Consider the following 17,075-nt stretch of genomic DNA (forward strand, 5'->3'; position numbering starts at 1 on the left):
GAAGGAAGGAAGGAAGGAAGGGAAAGAAAAATGAGACTCAGGGTGGTTACAGGCCCTGCTGTGAAGTGGGGAAGTCAGAATTTGAACCTGCATCCAGTTCAGGATCCTGTTCTCTCCCCTGATGGGTCTCTGTGTTCTCAGGGGGTGCATAGGGAGGGCAAGAGTGACAGGGAGGGGATGCAAGGAGGTGGATCTGGTGGGGGTCTCCCCTGTGAAGGCCTGACTAGGAATTCTCCAAAGAAAGCAGCTGTGGTGAGCCTGGCACGACGCTGGCGGCCTAGCCTGATCCTCATGAGGACAGGAACTTCTGCTTTCTCACCTCACTCGTTGTCATGGATATAGGAGGAGGTGTGTGTATGCACGCTGAGATGTATCTCAAACCTGCTACCCAGGCTTACCCCAGAGATGCCAGCAGTGGGTGGGAACACCACCCCGGATACCCTTGAGAGAAGGGAAGGAATCGGCTCATCATTACTTCTTTATTTTTATTGTGAAAAATTTTAAGCATGAACAAGAGCAGATTATATGGTACCGTGAATCCCAGCTACCCGTCACCCAGCTTCAGCTGTCACCAATTCTCAGCCAGTCTTGTTCCATCTCAGCACCTTCCTCCCCTCCCTCATCTCAGATATTTAGAAGCAAAATCCAGACGGCAATCATTTCTTTCGCAAATATTTCAGCATCTGACTCCAAAAAAAGGGATGGGGGTTTATACCATCACGACCCCTAGTAAAACGAACAGCAGTGCTTTAATATCAGCAAATATCTAGTGAGTGTGGGAATTTCTCTGGTTGTCTCAGAAATGTTTTCTTTACAGTTGGTTAAAATCAGGATCCAGACAGGGTTCGTCCATTGTGATTGGTTGATATGTCTCTTATGGCTCTCTCAACCTGTCGGTTCTCTCTCTCTCTCGCCCCTTTTCTTCCCTTGTGATGTCCTCGTTGAAGAATGGGGTTGGTTGTTCCCTAGATTGTTCTACAGCCTGGAGTTTGCTTATTGCACCCCCATTTTGGTGTTATAAGTGTTCCTCTCTCCCCTCTATTTTTTGTAAATCATTAGTTAGACCTAGAAGCTCATTCAGACTTACGTTTGTTTTGTGTGCGTCTGTGGTTGTGTGTGTGTGTGTGTGTGTGTGTGTGTGTGTGTGTGTGTGACTTCCTAGTGGCTGTTCTGTATTTCCGTTTCAAGGCACATAATGTCTGGTGATGTTAGCAATTGGTGATCACTGTCTGGGTCCATCAGAGGTTGCAAAATGGTGGCAAACTAATTCTATCCATCTGTCTTTGTTTGTTAGCTGGAATACTCCTATGAAAAGAAACTTCCCTTATCAAGGGGTTAGTTATTGCAAGGTATGGTTCATGACAGAAAGGAGACATGCTTAATTCTTTCCCTTTACTTAACAGTTTCCAAAATAATGAGTTGGTTTCCCCACATCCTCCAAAGATGACAAATGAGTTTGTTTTGCTTTTTTTCTAAATATCATTGTGAACTTGTAGATTTGGACATATACATCATGTTTCGATCCACTGCAGTTATTCTTCCTATTGTTGCTCACTGTCCTATCTTTGGCCGGCTATCCCATCACATTGTCCCCTGCATCCTTTCTGACCTGATGCCAGAAGCCTTTGACAGCTTCCGACTACCTGACAGAATGTTCCAGAGCCATTGTGCACGCGTCCTGCCTCAGACCTGGAATCAGCCGTGTCTGCACAGGGCCCTTATTTCTTGTTAGAAGTGGTATTTAGAGACCCTAATCTGGGGGCTGGCAGAGCTCACCGCTCCTGAACTGGCCATGTTTCTAACGTTCTCAGTGGACAGAGAGCTAGGAAACACGTGCTTTATTCTGTAAGGTAAAATCTAGCATGAGTTCCTCCCGATGCTGCCAATTTGAACTTGGGGTTGCTGCTTTCCCACTTTGTCTCTATGACCTTATATCCCTTCTTCCGTGACAGTGTGACAAAGCCTGTTTCTGAAAACAGAGCCCCTCCTTGTGTCTCCCAAAGAGCAGGAAGTGTGTGAGAAAGCACTTGGCTTTCCTCAGAAATGAACCTGAACTGTCTGATGAAAAGGCGTAGGCATGACCCTGGGAGACACCCATTTCTGGGCTCCCAGGGTATCCTCTTCTCATGGCAGAGAAACCAGCTCCTTCCACCATCCTAGTGACAGACCCTCTCATCTAGCTGCCCTCAATCCTGGCTGAACATTTGAATCACGTGGGGTATCATAAAATCCTCTCTTGCTGGTCCCCCGCCTCCAACACACACATCACAATTGAGTCAGAATCTCTGGGCCCAGGACCCTACCTACCATCAGTACTTCTTAAAGCAGTCCACCTAATTTTAATGTGCAGCCAGGGCTTAGAATCCCTGCTCTAAACCTTGCTTCTCGGCCAAAGGAAGAGAAGAAGGAAGCAAAGGGAAATGATGGAATGATGCCACCTTCGAAGCCCATTAGCACTGGTTTGAATTCTGGCCACTTTCTCTCTGTGAATTCTCTGCAACTGCACTGATCAATAGAACGTTCTGCGACCACCAAAACAGTCTCTATCTGCGCTCACACATGGCTAAGTGGGCACTTGAGCTAGTTACAAGTGCAGCCTAGGAAGTGAATTGTTAAGATTGTTAACGTTTTAACTAATTTACACATAAACAGCCACATGTGGCTGGTAGCTACCGTCTTGGACAGTGGAAATTACTTAACACCTAGGAACCTTGTATCCATAAAATAGGGCCTAATAAGAGTTACTTCATTGGGCTGTTGATAGGATTAGGGATAATGTATATTAAGCGCCTGGTGCGCATAAGGCACTCAGTAAAATGCCGCTTATTAACATCAGCCTTTCACTCTTGAAATAAAAAAGTTTGCATGGAAAAATGAGTGCTCGGAAGCACCCCATCAGGGACAAAAAATCCTAAGCTGTTCCAGAAAAACCCTCGGAAAATATTCCTTAATTGTCAAGTTCAATTGCAGCAGGAGGCTATCAGTTGCAAAGGCTGTATTTCATTACAGATCTCGCCGCAGCTCAATAAATTAAGCAATCACTCAAAATAACATGTTGCTTTAATCCCCTCTTGGAACAATTTCAAGTTGTTTGGTTTTATATTAGCACAGCCCTTGAAAGGCGACTCACATTGGCCTCGTTTCTTTTCCCTCAATTCATCAGCCCCTCTGGATATATCTTTGTGTCTCCTGACCAGCAGGAGGGAGGCTTCCAACGTGAGCAGACCTCCTTTTCTCAAAACTGGAGCGTTTTCCATCCTCTGACCTTTACACGGTCCGCGTTGCATTCGCTGAAATTACTGGCAGGTTTATCTGCAACTAAGACAGAAAGAGACACCTCTCAGCAGCCCAGGTCTGGCCGCGTCAAGCTAACTTGCAGTGGCTTTTCCGTTCTCATCTTCTCCCTAGTGGTTTATAATCTCACAGTAGAATTTCGTTTCCCCTAGAAACTTGGCACTGGAGGTGTCAGCCCGGGAACATATTTGTTTGTGTAAATTCAAAGTAAAATATGTTTTGACCATATTTAAGCTCTAACTGCACTAAAGAAATAAACACTGGGTTGTACAACGCTTCTCGCTGCACGGTCCTGGCTCATCTCCTCAAACTCGGCCTCTGTTTATAAAACCCAAGCTAACGAGAACTCCGAACAAACAGCTTATCGCCTCAGAGGGCTGCAGGGGCGACCTCAGAGGCTGTGTCCAAACCCACCCAGGCCCACACAGAAAGCCTACTTACCTCCTTGGGGTTTGTTTCCTGACACGCTGTATCCTCACCAGGGTGGGCGAGGGTGTTGGAAGCAGGCACCCTCACACATGCGTTGTTAGTGGGCACGGGGATAATACCACGTTTTTGAAGGGCCCTGGACCACAGCTGTAGAAATAAAAAATGCACATATCCTCTGACCAAGAAATCCCACTTCTAGGAACGTATCCTCTAAGTACACTTGGACACGTGCCAATGAGCATATACGTTATCACAGCCAAATCCTGGAGTTGACTGAAGTGTTGGCCAGTGTGGAGCTGGTTAAGTAGGTGCAACCTGAGAAAGTCACTAGAAAGACTGAGGTGGGTTGGAGGGCTGCTATGTCTTTAGGATATATTGTAATGCCCCCAACTTTTGTAATGTGATGTGCAAAAAGGTGTATGCACTTGAATATGCTTTGAAAATGTATGAGGATTATGCAGACCGCACACAGTGATGACTTGTTACAAAGCGCAATTGGAGTTAGAGTGAAATTGCAAAGGGGCTCCTTTATCTCCCACATTATGCTCTTTGGTGCTGTTTTTCTTCCCATAAGCATGGTATTTTTTTTTTTTTAGTTGGGATAATTAAAAAACACAGACTGGTGTTTTAAACATCATTTCCATACTCTGACTGGAGCAACGTAGTACAACAAAAACGCTCTTGTCATTTCGTATCTGTCAGGTCAAGGCAGGGGTGGGTGGTGGGCAGGTTTGTCTTTCTGATCTTTGTGCAAATGACCCATAGTGGATGGTTTAGTGGCCCCCAGAGAGATAAGATAGGTCAAGTCCCAATTCCGGAAGCTGTGAAGATTACCTCATCTGGCAAAAATGTGATGAAGTTAGGGGTCTTGAGAGGAGGCGTGTATTCTGGGTTATCCGGATGGGCACTAAACGTGGTCACATGTGTCCTTAGAAGAGAGAAGCAGAGACAGACACAGAGAGAAGACACTAGTAAGACAGGCAGAGATTGGAGTCAGGCAGCCTCAAGCCAAAGAACATTGGCACCACCAGAAGCTGGAAGAGGCAAGGAATGGATTACCCCTTGAGGCACCTGCGGGGAGCATAACCCTGCCAGGTTTGGGACTTCTGTGAAATAAGATATTTCTGTTGTTTTAAGCTGCTCAGTTTGTAGGACAGTTGACCCTTGAACAATGCAGGGTTAGGGGTGCCAACCTCCTGCGCAGTCAAAAATCCATGTATAACTTTTGATTCCCTGAAACTCAGTTGTCCCTTGGTATTTTCAGGGGCTTGGTTCCAGGGCCCCCAAGGATACAACATTTACAGATGCTCAAGTCCCCTTAAAGAGGCATAGGTCGGTGCGCACAGTTGGCCTACTGAACCTGCGATTCCCAACCTCAGGTCGAAAACAGTACAGCTATTTATTGAGAACAATCCGCGTGTACGTGGACCCGTTCAGTCAAACCCATGTTGTTCAAGGGTCAACTGTCATTTGTTACAGCAGCCCTGGGAAACGAATACGTCGCCTGACTTGCACAGCACCTGTAAAATGCATGATGTGCACAGGTCCTTTAGGAAACAAGCCTGGTAGAACTGTGGTTTTGGTGAACACAAAGAATGCATTCATTCGTCCACGGATATTTATTGAGCATCTGCTAGGTGACAGGCAGAGTTCCAGGTGTTGAGGATACAGCAGAAAACAAAAAACAAAGATACCTGCCCACCTGGAGCTGGCATTTCAGTGAGAGAGAGAGATAGTAAATAAAATAAATGGAACATGGGGAAGGAGTGATGGTCGCGGAAGGTGCTAAAGAGTATATAAGAAAGGATAGAAGAAGGGAGGGGTCAGGACGGGGACTGGGAGAGTGCAGGTCACTGGGAAGGTGACACTGGAGTACAGGAACTTGACCCTCCAAGTAACCCACTGATTGGCCCAGAATAAATAGGAATGAGACCCCCACTCTCCCCTTCTTTTTCCTTCTCTGCTTCCCTCCTTCCCATGCTTGCTGCCTGCCTGTCATGTGCCAGCGGCTGGGGTTGCAAAGATGAGAGACCTGGGCTCCCAGGCTGAGGGTCACCCCTCATGGGGAGAACAGCCAAAAACAAATCATTGCAAATGCAACATGGTGGGCGTCAGAGCAGAGGCCAGCAAAAGCTTCGTGCACTGTCCATGGTGGACAGCAGGGTGGGAGGAGAAGTGGGCGTGTGTTGGGGATGAGGTCGTGGAAATGGAGACAGGCAGGAAGAGGATGGGAACTCATGTTCCAGAGCCAGTGTTTAGCTCTGATTCGGTGGGAAGTCAATGGGGCGGCACGTGGAGATAGGCCTGGAGATTTTCTTATTCTCATATACAGCAGGCACACCTAGGCGAGAATGAGTTCTGAGGGAGAACCTGTCCCCTTGCGCTTTACACAGTCCATGAAGAGGGAACCAGTCTCCAATTCCAGAATCGGGATGCTTTGCACCACACAGAAGCCAGAGTGGATCTTACTGGGGTAAAATGGGGGATTTATTTACTTGGGTAGCTACCATGCAGAAAGGCGAAGGCTGAGCTGCTCTTAGATCCAGAGACTGGAAGGCTAGGCTCTGGGGTCAGAATGCAGCGCCAATGTCTCCTATTCCCCTAACTTCATCCCATCTCGCATTTCTCCTCCTCTCTGCTTATTGGCCTCTATCTCCGGGGTACAGGTAGCTCTGGAAGCTGGAGAGGGGAGAAAAGCAATCCCACCAGCTCGTTAAGGACTATCTGGGATTGGCCCTGCTTGTGTCACATGTCCACACCTGGACCAATCACTGTGGCCCGGCTTAGAAGCGGGCTGCTGTGATTGGTGATATCGGGTCAGGTGTCCACACCTGGACCAATTACTGTGGCTGAGGGACGGGTATAGTGAGCAGCCATCTTGGGCCATATTCCCCTTGGGTGTCAGGTCTGTTGCCGGAAGTGGGAGAGAAAATGCTGGCAGAAAAAAAAAAAAACAGAACCACCTACCTCTGGCACATTCTGTCCTGGCTGTGCTGCTTCTACAGTCACTCTGCTGAGAGCTGCCTCAATCCTGATCTGGGCTTCGCTTTAAGATTCACTCTGACTCTGTAATGCCTCAATCCTGATCTGGGCTTCGCTTTAAGATTCACTCTGACTCTGTAAACCCCAAAGCTGCCAGGATTTACTTGGACCTTATTATTGTAGTTTTTTTTTTGTTATTATATTTCTTTAATCACATTGAAAGTGTTTCGTTCCTCTTTGGTTTATGATTGCCTCTCCTGCCCCTATGGAGAGGAACTGCACCTGTCCTGTTGGTTACTATCTTGCTCACGCCCCTGATGTATATATAGTAGGTACTCAAATGAGAGAATGAATGAATGCACATTCGCCCATTCACTGAATAGCCCACAGAGAACAGGAGGACCTGCTATGTCCTTACCTGCTCTCTTCGCAATGAGTCCCTCTTCCTCCCTCTTCCCAGTCGTACCGCACACCCCTTCATAACAAGGTTGTGTGTATAAGTGCATCCTCGGGTGGCATCCTGACACACACTCAAGGCTGTGAATCTCTGGGTGAATTCTGGGGTCCAGAGTCTAGATAAGTGCAGGCAATAAGGTTCATTTGAGAAGGATCATGGAACTCGATCTGAGCTGGGAGGGATTGGGTGCCATGACTGGTTGCCAATGTCTGCCATGGCCACCTGCCTCTAACGGGCATTGCTGGTCCTGCTGCTGTTCTGGCTTGTTTGCTAAGCAGCAGGCCTCTGTTTTGAAGCCTGCAGCCCTGTCACTTGCTGTGATATCAGAGTACACTCAGCGTCTGGGACAAAATGGTGTGGCCAAGAAAAACAACTGCAGGCTCTTAGGGAAGAAGGCTTAAGACAAATGGCTGTTTTTTTAAGTCCTTATAACCCACATGTCAGCTGGGGTCATCTTATTTCTGGAGATTTAAATGCAGTGGTTTGAACCCTGTCCCACGTGCCATGGGAGACCCAACTTTTCTTGGAACCTTTCCGTGGGTTGGGGGTGAGGGCTGCTTATGTCTCTAAATTCCTGTGTCCAATGAATCCGTGCTGCTTGGGCACCCTTTTGCTGGCCTCATGGGCACGTGACCTCTGCAGCTACATAGGGCCTACATTTGGTTGTATGCTCTGCTGTTGTCATCTTGAACTTAATAATTTTTGAATAAAGGGTTCCATACCTTCATTCTGCAAATTATGTAGCCAGTCTTGCTTCACTTAGGAGCTGTTCTTTTCCCACCCCACAATGACCCACTCTAGACTCTGCCCCAGTTCCTCCATTCTCCCCAAATCCCCTCCACACAAGGATGTGGGTGCAGGAGACTTGACCTGAAGGTTTGGTGCAAAATAAAATGTTGGCCTGTGAGCCACGTTAACAACACAAAGTGCATTGTTCAAACTGGCTTCCAGCTCCTCGGTGGGAAACAGAAGGGAAGAGGGAAGGCTGACGAATGGACTGGCAAAAGGCTGATCACTGTTGAACCTCGATGATGAGTATGGGGGTTTGTTACAGGGTTTTCTCTGCTTTCAGTATGGTAGGAAATTTCCAGGATACAAAGTTGAAAAAGACAACATAAGACGTGCTTCTGACAGTTCCTCAGAATGTTAAACATGGAGTTACCATGTGACCCAGCAATTCTGCTCCTAGGTATAGACCCAAGAGAAATGAAAACGTATATCCACACAGAAACTTACACATGAATGTTCATAGCTGCATTATTCATAAAAGCCGAGAAGTGTAAACAAATGTCTATTAATCGACAAGTGGATAAATAAAATGTGGCTGTTATTCAGCCACAAAAAGGAATGAGGTTCTGATATGTACGACAGCATGGATGAGCCTTGAGAACATGGTGATTGATGAAAGAAGCCAATCACAAAGGATCACGTACGTTATAATTCCATATGGAATACCCAGAACAGGCAAATCTATAGAGACAGGAAGTAGATTAGAGCTTGCTTAGGGCCGGGGTGGGGGCGGGGGGGAATGCCAAAGGGTACAGAGTTTCTTTTTGAGGTGATGAAAATATTCTAAAACTGTTATGGTGGTTACCCAACTCTGAACATATTCAAAGCCACTGCATTATATACTTTATTTTTTTATTTTTTATTTTTTTTAAGATTTTTTATTGGGGAATTGGGGGGATGGGAACAGTGCTGGGGAATTGGAGGAAGGGGAATAGACAAGTTGCTGTCGTTTTGTTCTTCAATCTAGTTGTGGAGGACGTTGCTTCACAGGCCCAAGTTGGAACCATCATTGCGCTCTTCCCGCTCACTGCAGCTGCTGGCCGCTCACGCTGGTTGCTGGCTACACATGGTAGCCCATGGCAACCCACTGCCACAGGGGCTGCAGTCTACGCCATGGCCGGCGACTCACAGCAGCCCAGCTCCAGGTCGAGCTGTTGTTCAGCATTTTAGCTGTAGAGGGCAGTGTCCCTGGCCCTCATATGTGGGATCCGAACCGGGGCCTTCTGGCATCCCAAGCCAGTTCTTAACCATCGTGCCACTCGGCCGGCCCTGCATTATATACTTTAAATGGGTGAACTCTGTCTAAGCATATTTCCTCATCAGTAAGCCAGATATCACAGTGTCTCCCTTATATGTTGCTTATGCAACTAAAATGACTTCATACGTGTAAAGTGCCTGGTACATATAAAGCACCCAGTATATGTTGGTGGTGATAACATTATTTAGAAAATGGGGACAGTAACTTCAGATAACTTAAAGGGTTATCTGAAGCAATGGAGACAGTGCCTGTGAAAACAGTTGGCAAAAAAGGTCTACATTTTATTACTGTTATAAATCTCCTAAAGGCTTTTGAGACGATTCTTTACTGCTTAGTAATATTTAAAATTTGGAGCTTTGAGAGTGTAGAAGAACTCTCATTTCAGAGCTAAAAGGACCTTTAAGCCAAAAATCCACACCCTCTCATTTACCAGTTCAGGAAATGGTGCCCCCTGACCCCTGGCTGGGATTTGAACCTGCGCAGAAGGAAAACCTGACCATTCGTTCAGCTGAATGTTGCATTTTCCCCAGTAACAGGCACTCAGGAATCCAGGCCCGCATGTCTAAAGACTGGTGTTGCCTCTGAGCTCCCCACCAGAACCTGTTACATAGTAATCTGTAATCTGCTCCAGGGTTTCGCAGGCAGGTTTAGGGCAGGGAGAGCAAACAGACCTGTGTCTGCACACCCTTCGGGGGCTGTCCAGAAAGAAGCCTGCTGAGGTGGCCAGGGCTGACACCGCACCCCTGACAACCTGATTTCCTGGCAGGTGCCATTTAAATAGGTTTCGTTCCAGAGATACAGCCTCCCATTCATTTGTCAGTTATTAACTAAGCTAATAAGTGCCAGGCCCTGGGGATACAGCCACAAATGAGCCATGGCCCCTGACCTTGGCAGCTGCCCTGCCTGCCTTCTAACAGGGGCACCACACGAATAGGCATTTGGGCGGTTCAGCGCCATAGTGCCTTCATGTTCTCGCTGGGGTTTCAGCCCCTCACTAAACACTGGATTGACCAGCGGATATGGATGATGGTAGGAGTTCAGAGTGACAGCTTTTGAGTAAGTCATATCTGGGCAGGACTGGCCCCATGTTTGCAAAATGAAAACCCGGGCCCCTGGTTCCAAAATGATTAAGAATTTCAAGATGACAACAGCAGAGCATGACACCAAGTGCAGGGCCCCCAAGCCATGAAGCTGGCCCCGCACGTGGGGTGAAACGCCTTTCCCGCCGGGTGCCCGTGGGCACATCTTTTCATCTGCCTGAGCCTCAGTTTCCTCACCTGAACAGGAGATGTTAAGGCCCACCTGAGGGTTGACTGTGGCTGCTAAAGTGAGATGAGGCATGCAGAGTGCTGAGCAGGGAGGAGGGGTTCAACAACCTTATCTTACCCGTGTCCTCAGCCTGATGTGACTGCCACGTTGCCTCCTATAAGAATAGTGCACATTTATTATTCTTAGATAAGAGCTAAAACGTATATAGCACTTGGTCAATGCCAGGCACTGTCCTTAGTTCTTTAGGGCTGTTGGTTTATTTCGCCCTACCTGCAGCCCTATCACATATGCACTTTTATTCTAGCACCTATAGATGGGGACACTGAGGCCCAAAGAGGAGTGGGGACTTGCCTGAGGTTGCCTGAGGTCACACACCAGTCAGTGGAAGAATCCAGACTCAAACAGGGGACGTCTGGCCCCCGGGTCTGCGTTCTTGACCTACCTGTGTGTCCCAGGAGTTGACACATCACTGACACGCACACGTGCATACACACACATGTATGCACAGCCCTTCCCTGAGAAGCTAACACAAGCGTACAGTGTTGAATTTTCCTGCAGGGGCTGTCTTGCTCCCTGCTGTACTTCCGTCACCTGGTACAGCACGTGGCACACAGTAGGCCTTCACCAGACAAGTGCTCAGTGTAGGGAGGCAGGAAGCAAGTGTCTAGACAGAGAACCCTGATCCAGAATCAACAGAAACCATTGCAACCCTCCCGCCCCCATCCTGGCTTTTCTTACTTGGGGTTCTCCCCACTTTGTGGGATAGAGGCATTTAAGGGGTACCCTGAGGGCCCAGCCCCCATCCTGGCAGGCTGCAGGGCAGGGTGGGTGTGGGTTATGCTCTGGCAGCTGGGCCGGCAGCTGTCTGCCCGCCTCCCGGTGCCCGCCCCAGCTGGCCAGCTGGGCCCCAATGCCACCCCCCACCCCATGACACAGCAGAAAGTGAAACCAGAGTCTGCCCCTGCCAGCTGGGACCCAGCACACTCTGTTTTCCCCTAAAAGCTCCCATCCCAGGGGCAGGTAGGGAGCTGGTACCCAAGCTGGCCTGTCTGAAGAGGGCCACTATGCCCCCTGCCCATCCCAGGGCCGCTGGTGCCCTGTTTGTGAACCCTTATCGCTGTCTGATTGGGCCGCTGCTCTGAGACAGTGGGTTTATTCTTCTCTCCATTTCACTGGGAAAATCGAGGCTCAGAGAGGTGCCCTGGCAGGGAAGGAGGGTGCTGGGGCATCGTGGGCCTGAAATGAGAGACAGGTCAGAGCTATGGGTGGGCGTAGGGGTGGAGGCCTGAGGGGTCTCATCGGTGTTGGTGAGCAGGGAAGGGGTTGTCCCCCCAAGGGAAGAAGACATGTTACACAGGTTGTCATGGGTGGAACCCTCGACAGATTCGAACTGGCAACCCGCCCTTCTGCTCCACCCCTCCCCACCCCACCTACACGGGGTCATCTTGAAAATCTCTAAAATACACAAGAACTCTTAAGTAAGTAGACCTATGAAATTTTAAAACTACCATTTTGATTTCTGCCCCATCCTCAAACCACCTATCCTTTTCTTTGCTTAATATTTTTCTTTCAAGCAACTCACCCTTTTTTACTTCTAGAAATTGATGTAAAAAAAAAAAAAAGGCCCTTCTATCCCTACCCGAAATTGAAAACCAATTGTTTGCTGTAAATAGAAATTTGGTGCGTACAAAGAAATGCCTATTAGAATCATTTACATCTTTAGCCGGGTACCACTGAAAATCACCGAGCAGATGGGCACATTAGACTCGGGCAACCTCTGTTCCTAAACGTGGGCTTCATGCGTGAGGAAATGGAGGCGCAGGGAGGTTGAGTCACTTGCCTGGGGTGACACAGTGAGAGTTGCAGAGCCTGGGCTGCAGCTTCCTCTCCTGTCTGAGCTGTCTCTGCATTAACACCTTCCCCATCGAATGCTCTAACTACCCCATTTTCAAAGCACCTTTGGAGCTGGTATATCACTTGAACTTATCACATTAGGGGCGACCAAGAATGCTTTGAGGCCAGAGCACGGGGTGCTGCTCCTCCCTTGGCAGATAGGAAAACTGAGGCAGAGAATGGGGAAAGTGGACCATCTCATGTTGCTGGTGAGCAAGCCAGGTTCGCGCAGGGGCCCCTGCCAAGGTGAGGATCCCAGAGGTGGCTGGAAGGACCAGGCTGAGTGTGACATTCGCCTGTCAAACAGGTAGCACTTGTTTCTTTCCCACTTTCCCCCAGCCTCCCCCCAGGAACCCCCAGAGCAAATGTTGACAGAAGCCACAGCTGGCCCTGTTCCCCAGGCCTGATCTCCAACATCCTGACCCTGGAGGGCAAAAAGCATGTTTAGCAAAAAGCGTGTGTGGATGGCGGCTTTTTATTTTTTGTGGCGGTAGCCAGTTCTGAGCCCTGTGAGGCGAGACCTATCAGGGAGCAGAAGGGAGCACTGCGGGGAGGAACCTCTTTCTCTCTTCTTTTGGTTGCTGGAGGAACTCAGAGCTGTTGTCCCAGCCGAGCCAGCCCAGGGACCCCCGAGGAATACTGCAAGAACAATAAGGATTTTTAGGGGCATTATGATAGTGGAATGGAAACACATCTGCCCCCAAAAGTCCCTCATTTTCCCTGCGGTGATGAACCGGCTGGGCGAGACGTGGTGGCTCTCAGAGCACCAAGAGCCAACACTAAAAAGGAAAAACTGTACAAAGTTAGAGCACACTTTCAACAAGCCAAGGCATTCACGGCACACGGCGGCTCCACCCAGGCTCTCAAAAAGCTGATCATGTTTGGCTGGGATTTGGCTAAATGGGTCTCCGTGCAGTGGCTTCAATGCCGACGCGCCTCCTCTGTACCCAGGAAACTAGGATCTGGAACCCCAGGGCAGGTTCCAGGGTCCATGCCCTAAAGCCAGGCCACTCCCAGAGCCTGTGACGTTCCCCCGAGACCCCGCATGGGCACTCCAAACTCATCAACGATCTCAGGGAACCACAAATCCACCAGTACCGCCTACTCTGGAATATGGGGACGTTAGTCATCTGGGAAACCCAGATGGAAATATCTGGAAAACGAGCAGCTGTCTCCTTGGCTGTACAAAAAAGAAGGACGAAGGCTTGGGTAGGGGACTCTAGTGATTATCGCTGATGGGGTTAAAAAGGAAGAAATCAGTGCTAAGTTCCAGGGTGCCATCTCTCAGGTCCCGCCACTAACGGCTGAGGATTTAGGAGTACATGGCAGTGGCTCCCATGGGGCATATGGCCTTGGAGGGCCCTGCAGGCAGGGGCCCCCATGCCAGCCAGCACCCCAGGCCGTGAAAGAGTTAACCCCTCTGACAGTGGCTGACACCCGAGGAGGAGGCTGCTCACTCAGCAGCTGGCATATCGCACTGGGCCATCGGGAAAGAGAGGGACTGAAAACAGCCTCTGTGACTTCTGTGAATGGAAGCGGCCTTATCGCCACTGGAACGAAAACGGGGCGAGAAGCCTTCCCGACACAGACCCGACTACCTGGGTGCTCGCTGGCTCCGTGGCACCTGTCGCGTGGCCCCAGAGCTCTGGCAGGGCCTCCGGCACCTGTGCCGGTAAGCACCCGGCCGTCTGGGCCAGGCCTGCGAGGAAGCGAATGCTACACTCGCCATGTGACAGCTGGCAACCAGATCTCTTCTTTCAAGCAGCACCTAAAATATTCTTCGGGTGAACCTAAGGCTAAATATGGCCTGGCCGGCAAGTGCCCGGTCTGGACCTTTTCATGCCATTCTAAGATTTAATCAGGAACCCACGAGGCCTTTGGGTGGCCTGGAGTCCAGTTACTGGGGGCCAAATGGGACTCCCGTGGGAATGGCTGACTCAGGGCTGGGTGCAACTTCCCCAAGCGGGTTGGTTCTAGTGCCAAGGCAGAGCAGGCTTTTCTGTCCTGCGCGTTTTACCCCAGAATACCTATCCAGTTCTCATTCTCTCTCTCTCTTTCTCTCTCTCCCCACCCACAGGGGGGCTGAGATGGAAGTCCCCTCATCTGGTCCTCTGATGGCCCTCCCAAAGCCTTCTCCCCACTCCAAGGCTGCACCCCTGCTCTCCTGGCCCGGGTTTTCCTCGCTGCCTGATGAAAGAAGAGGGCTCAGCTCCCAGGTGGTTGGGAGGCCCGCTGGCTGGAGAAGACAGGCGCAAACACACACACAGGTACCTGGCGGCAGCTTCGCTGTGTGCGCGCTCTGTTCCTGGCCCCGTGCCACAGCCCCTCAGCCCACCCCAACTGGAAGCCTTGCAGCCCTGTTGCTGGAGAACAGAGAGCCTCAGCCTGGGCTGCAAAAGCACAGCTCTGCTCCTGAACCTTCTAGATTTGAGTCTGCCCTCGCACAGGATGATTTGCTCTGAGCCAGGGGGACGGCCTCATGGCGTTCCTTTGAGCTTTCCGGGCGCTGCTTATTAGCAAAGCGGGGTTCTGCCCTTACCCGGGCCCACTAACTGAGAATAAACCCTGCAGGGTCTCAGAGGAGGCTGCCCTGGGGAGCCAAACACCCCCGTTCTGGCCAAGAAAGTCTGCGGGCAGGTCTCAGGAGGAGAGACACCCTCCCCCCACCCCCAAGCCCCCAGGCACCTGTCTGGGGCTTGTTTGGGCTCTGGTGGTGGCTCTAAGGCCACGTTCAGGCCTGGACTGGCAGCGGTCCAGGCCGTCCTGGGCAGAGATGCCAACAGGCCTGGGCACTGATCTCATGCATGATTCCAACAAGACAGCCTAGCTTTCTGCACGCCTCTGAGGAAACTTTCACACCAGGCTGCACAGCTAACCGAAGGCTCCGGCCAGCAGCAGCTCGCTCCTTTCCCAGCCTGGGCCAAATCCTCAAGCAGAGGCCGAATCTGCCCCCATCTTCCCAGTGCATTTTTTAAATGGCTTTGTGGTGACACCAACATCAGTTTTCGTTTTCTAGGTGTGTCTCCCGTTCATCTACTGGTGCAGCCATCCGAGGACACAGAAACAAGTTGGCTCTGTGGTTCCTTCAACTTAAATGTTCTGTATGAGAAAGGCGATGTTAAATCAGAAGCTTTTAATAAGGCTCTGTAAATATTTGCTCATGCCCCCTGCAACTGAGGACGCTGAACAAGAGCACCTGATGACTGGCTGCTCTGAAAAGAGACCACAAAAAGGGCTGGGGGGGCTCGGGGTGACTCCCAAATCCACTCCTTCCAAACTCTCTTCAACATCTATGCGTTTGCCTGAAAAATCTATGGTGGTTTATATCCTGTTTGTGCCGGCGCTTTTGTTCAGGGTTTATTTCCAGCTCATTCCAAAACTAAGCAACATGGACTTCACATTTTCCTGAGTTTGGGATGCTTGGGCAAGGAAGAAAATTCCAGCTTCCCTGAACCCTGATCAATGTTTTCTATTGTTGTGTACGCCCTCAGTTCCTGGCATGTGATTGTACGGACCGAGTTTGCCTTAACTTTCCATCAGACTAATTTCTAGCGTCGTGTCTGAAATAGCTGTATTTACTCTCCAATCCCAATTAAAAGAGGGGGAGCCCATCTATTAGGACGCTGTAAGTTTATTATCTGGCAAGAATCTTCTTTCTGTTCTTACTATAAGGTGGCGGGGGGAGGGGGGGCAAGAAACAGATGGAATGTTCCCTCGTAGGGGCTTTTCCAGTTTTCATTGGTTTGAGTCATAAATGCATGTTTTATTTTTAAGGAAGTATTAGTTTTATTACAATACCACCTCTAAAAATTTTACAAACCCCCTCCTCCGTTAAACCCTATTCTTTTCTATCGAAACATTCCCCCCCCCCCCCGAGATTCGCTCTGGCTTCTGTATTTCTAAGAACGAAATTCAGAGTTACTGGGGTTTTTCTTTTCCCCCTAAATCCACACTTCTTTGGGGGGGGGATAGCAACTGCTTAATGAAATTTCACGCGGAGGAGAAAAAGAAGGAGAAAAGGCAAAATGTCAGTGTGTTCCTTGGTTCCATTTTTTTTTCTTATTGGGTGGGGGAGGGGGTGGTGGTAAGAATATGAAAAGAAGCTGTGATTCTTTGCCGAATTAATGACTTCTCACTTGCAAAGTGCTGACTTTTAATCTCTCCATCATACTACTTTGCCTGTTTCCAGACTCGGAGGTTGGGGGGGGAGCGGGGGGCGGGGTGGGGCAAGTTTGCTAAACGTTTTCATAGTTACATGCCTGGTTTCAGAGGGCTGAATCTAAGCAGTGACTACTGTACTGTGTGGCAAATGCTCGTATTTCACATTCAGTACTAAATCCTGCCTGATTTTCCACACTTAACAATTCAGTAATTTCAACATACGGCTTCATCACCTCGATAATAGCTCAGGATCTTGGCGCAATGTTCAGTGTTCCGGCCTCGGTAATTCACGGAAAACGCCCTATTTGTAGAAGTATCATTAAAGGCTAATTTGGTGAGATATCCTTATTTAGCAGAGCAAATAGGAACTGACAGCTCACCAGTGCTCCGATGGGGGTGACGATTCGGCAAAGCACAAACACAATTTATTTCACAACATGACAATTTCCCATCGTCCGGCCCTGGCTGGAATGGTGGACTCCTGAAAATGATGCTGTTTCATGGTGTCCCATAACAAAGAGGAGAACTCTGGAGATAAAACAC

The 17,075-nt window shown here is 49.3% G+C and overlaps 1 protein-coding gene and 1 long non-coding RNA gene across 5 annotated transcripts in view; one reads left to right on the forward strand and one right to left on the reverse strand.

Moving 5' to 3' along the window:
- LOC109395258 (uncharacterized) overlaps positions 1–16,219 on the forward strand; it is an 85,864-nt gene extending 69,645 nt beyond the window's left edge. For 2 of the 3 annotated variants that reach the window (XM_019666124.1, XM_019666123.1), the window contains one exon: positions 14,449–15,015. In XM_019666124.1, coding sequence (XP_019521669.1) covers positions 14,449–14,833 — 385 coding nt within the window. In that variant the 3' untranslated portion in view covers positions 14,834–15,015. Of the gene's footprint in view, positions 1–14,448; positions 15,016–15,387 lie in introns of those variants that run through there. The other variant, XM_019666125.1, reaches the window with a different exon arrangement.
- Positions 3,043–12,944, reverse strand: LOC109395259 (uncharacterized). 2 transcript variants are annotated; one of them, XR_002126605.1, is made up of 4 exons: positions 12,930–12,944; positions 4,558–4,651; positions 3,736–3,870; positions 3,043–3,318 (listed from the first exon to the last, which is right to left on the reverse strand). It is a non-coding gene; the product is annotated as an uncharacterized LOC109395259 (long non-coding RNA). The 2 variants fall into 2 exon arrangements; XR_002126604.1 differs by lacking the exon at positions 12,930–12,944 and having other exon boundaries at positions 4,558–7,794.
- Positions 16,220–17,075: the final 856 nt, after the last annotated feature.

The sequence above is a fragment of the Hipposideros armiger genome, unplaced genomic scaffold (genome assembly GCF_001890085.2).
Source record: "Hipposideros armiger isolate ML-2016 unplaced genomic scaffold, ASM189008v1 scaffold_460, whole genome shotgun sequence".
In the NCBI taxonomy this organism is placed as follows: Eukaryota; Metazoa; Chordata; class Mammalia; order Chiroptera; family Hipposideridae; genus Hipposideros; species Hipposideros armiger.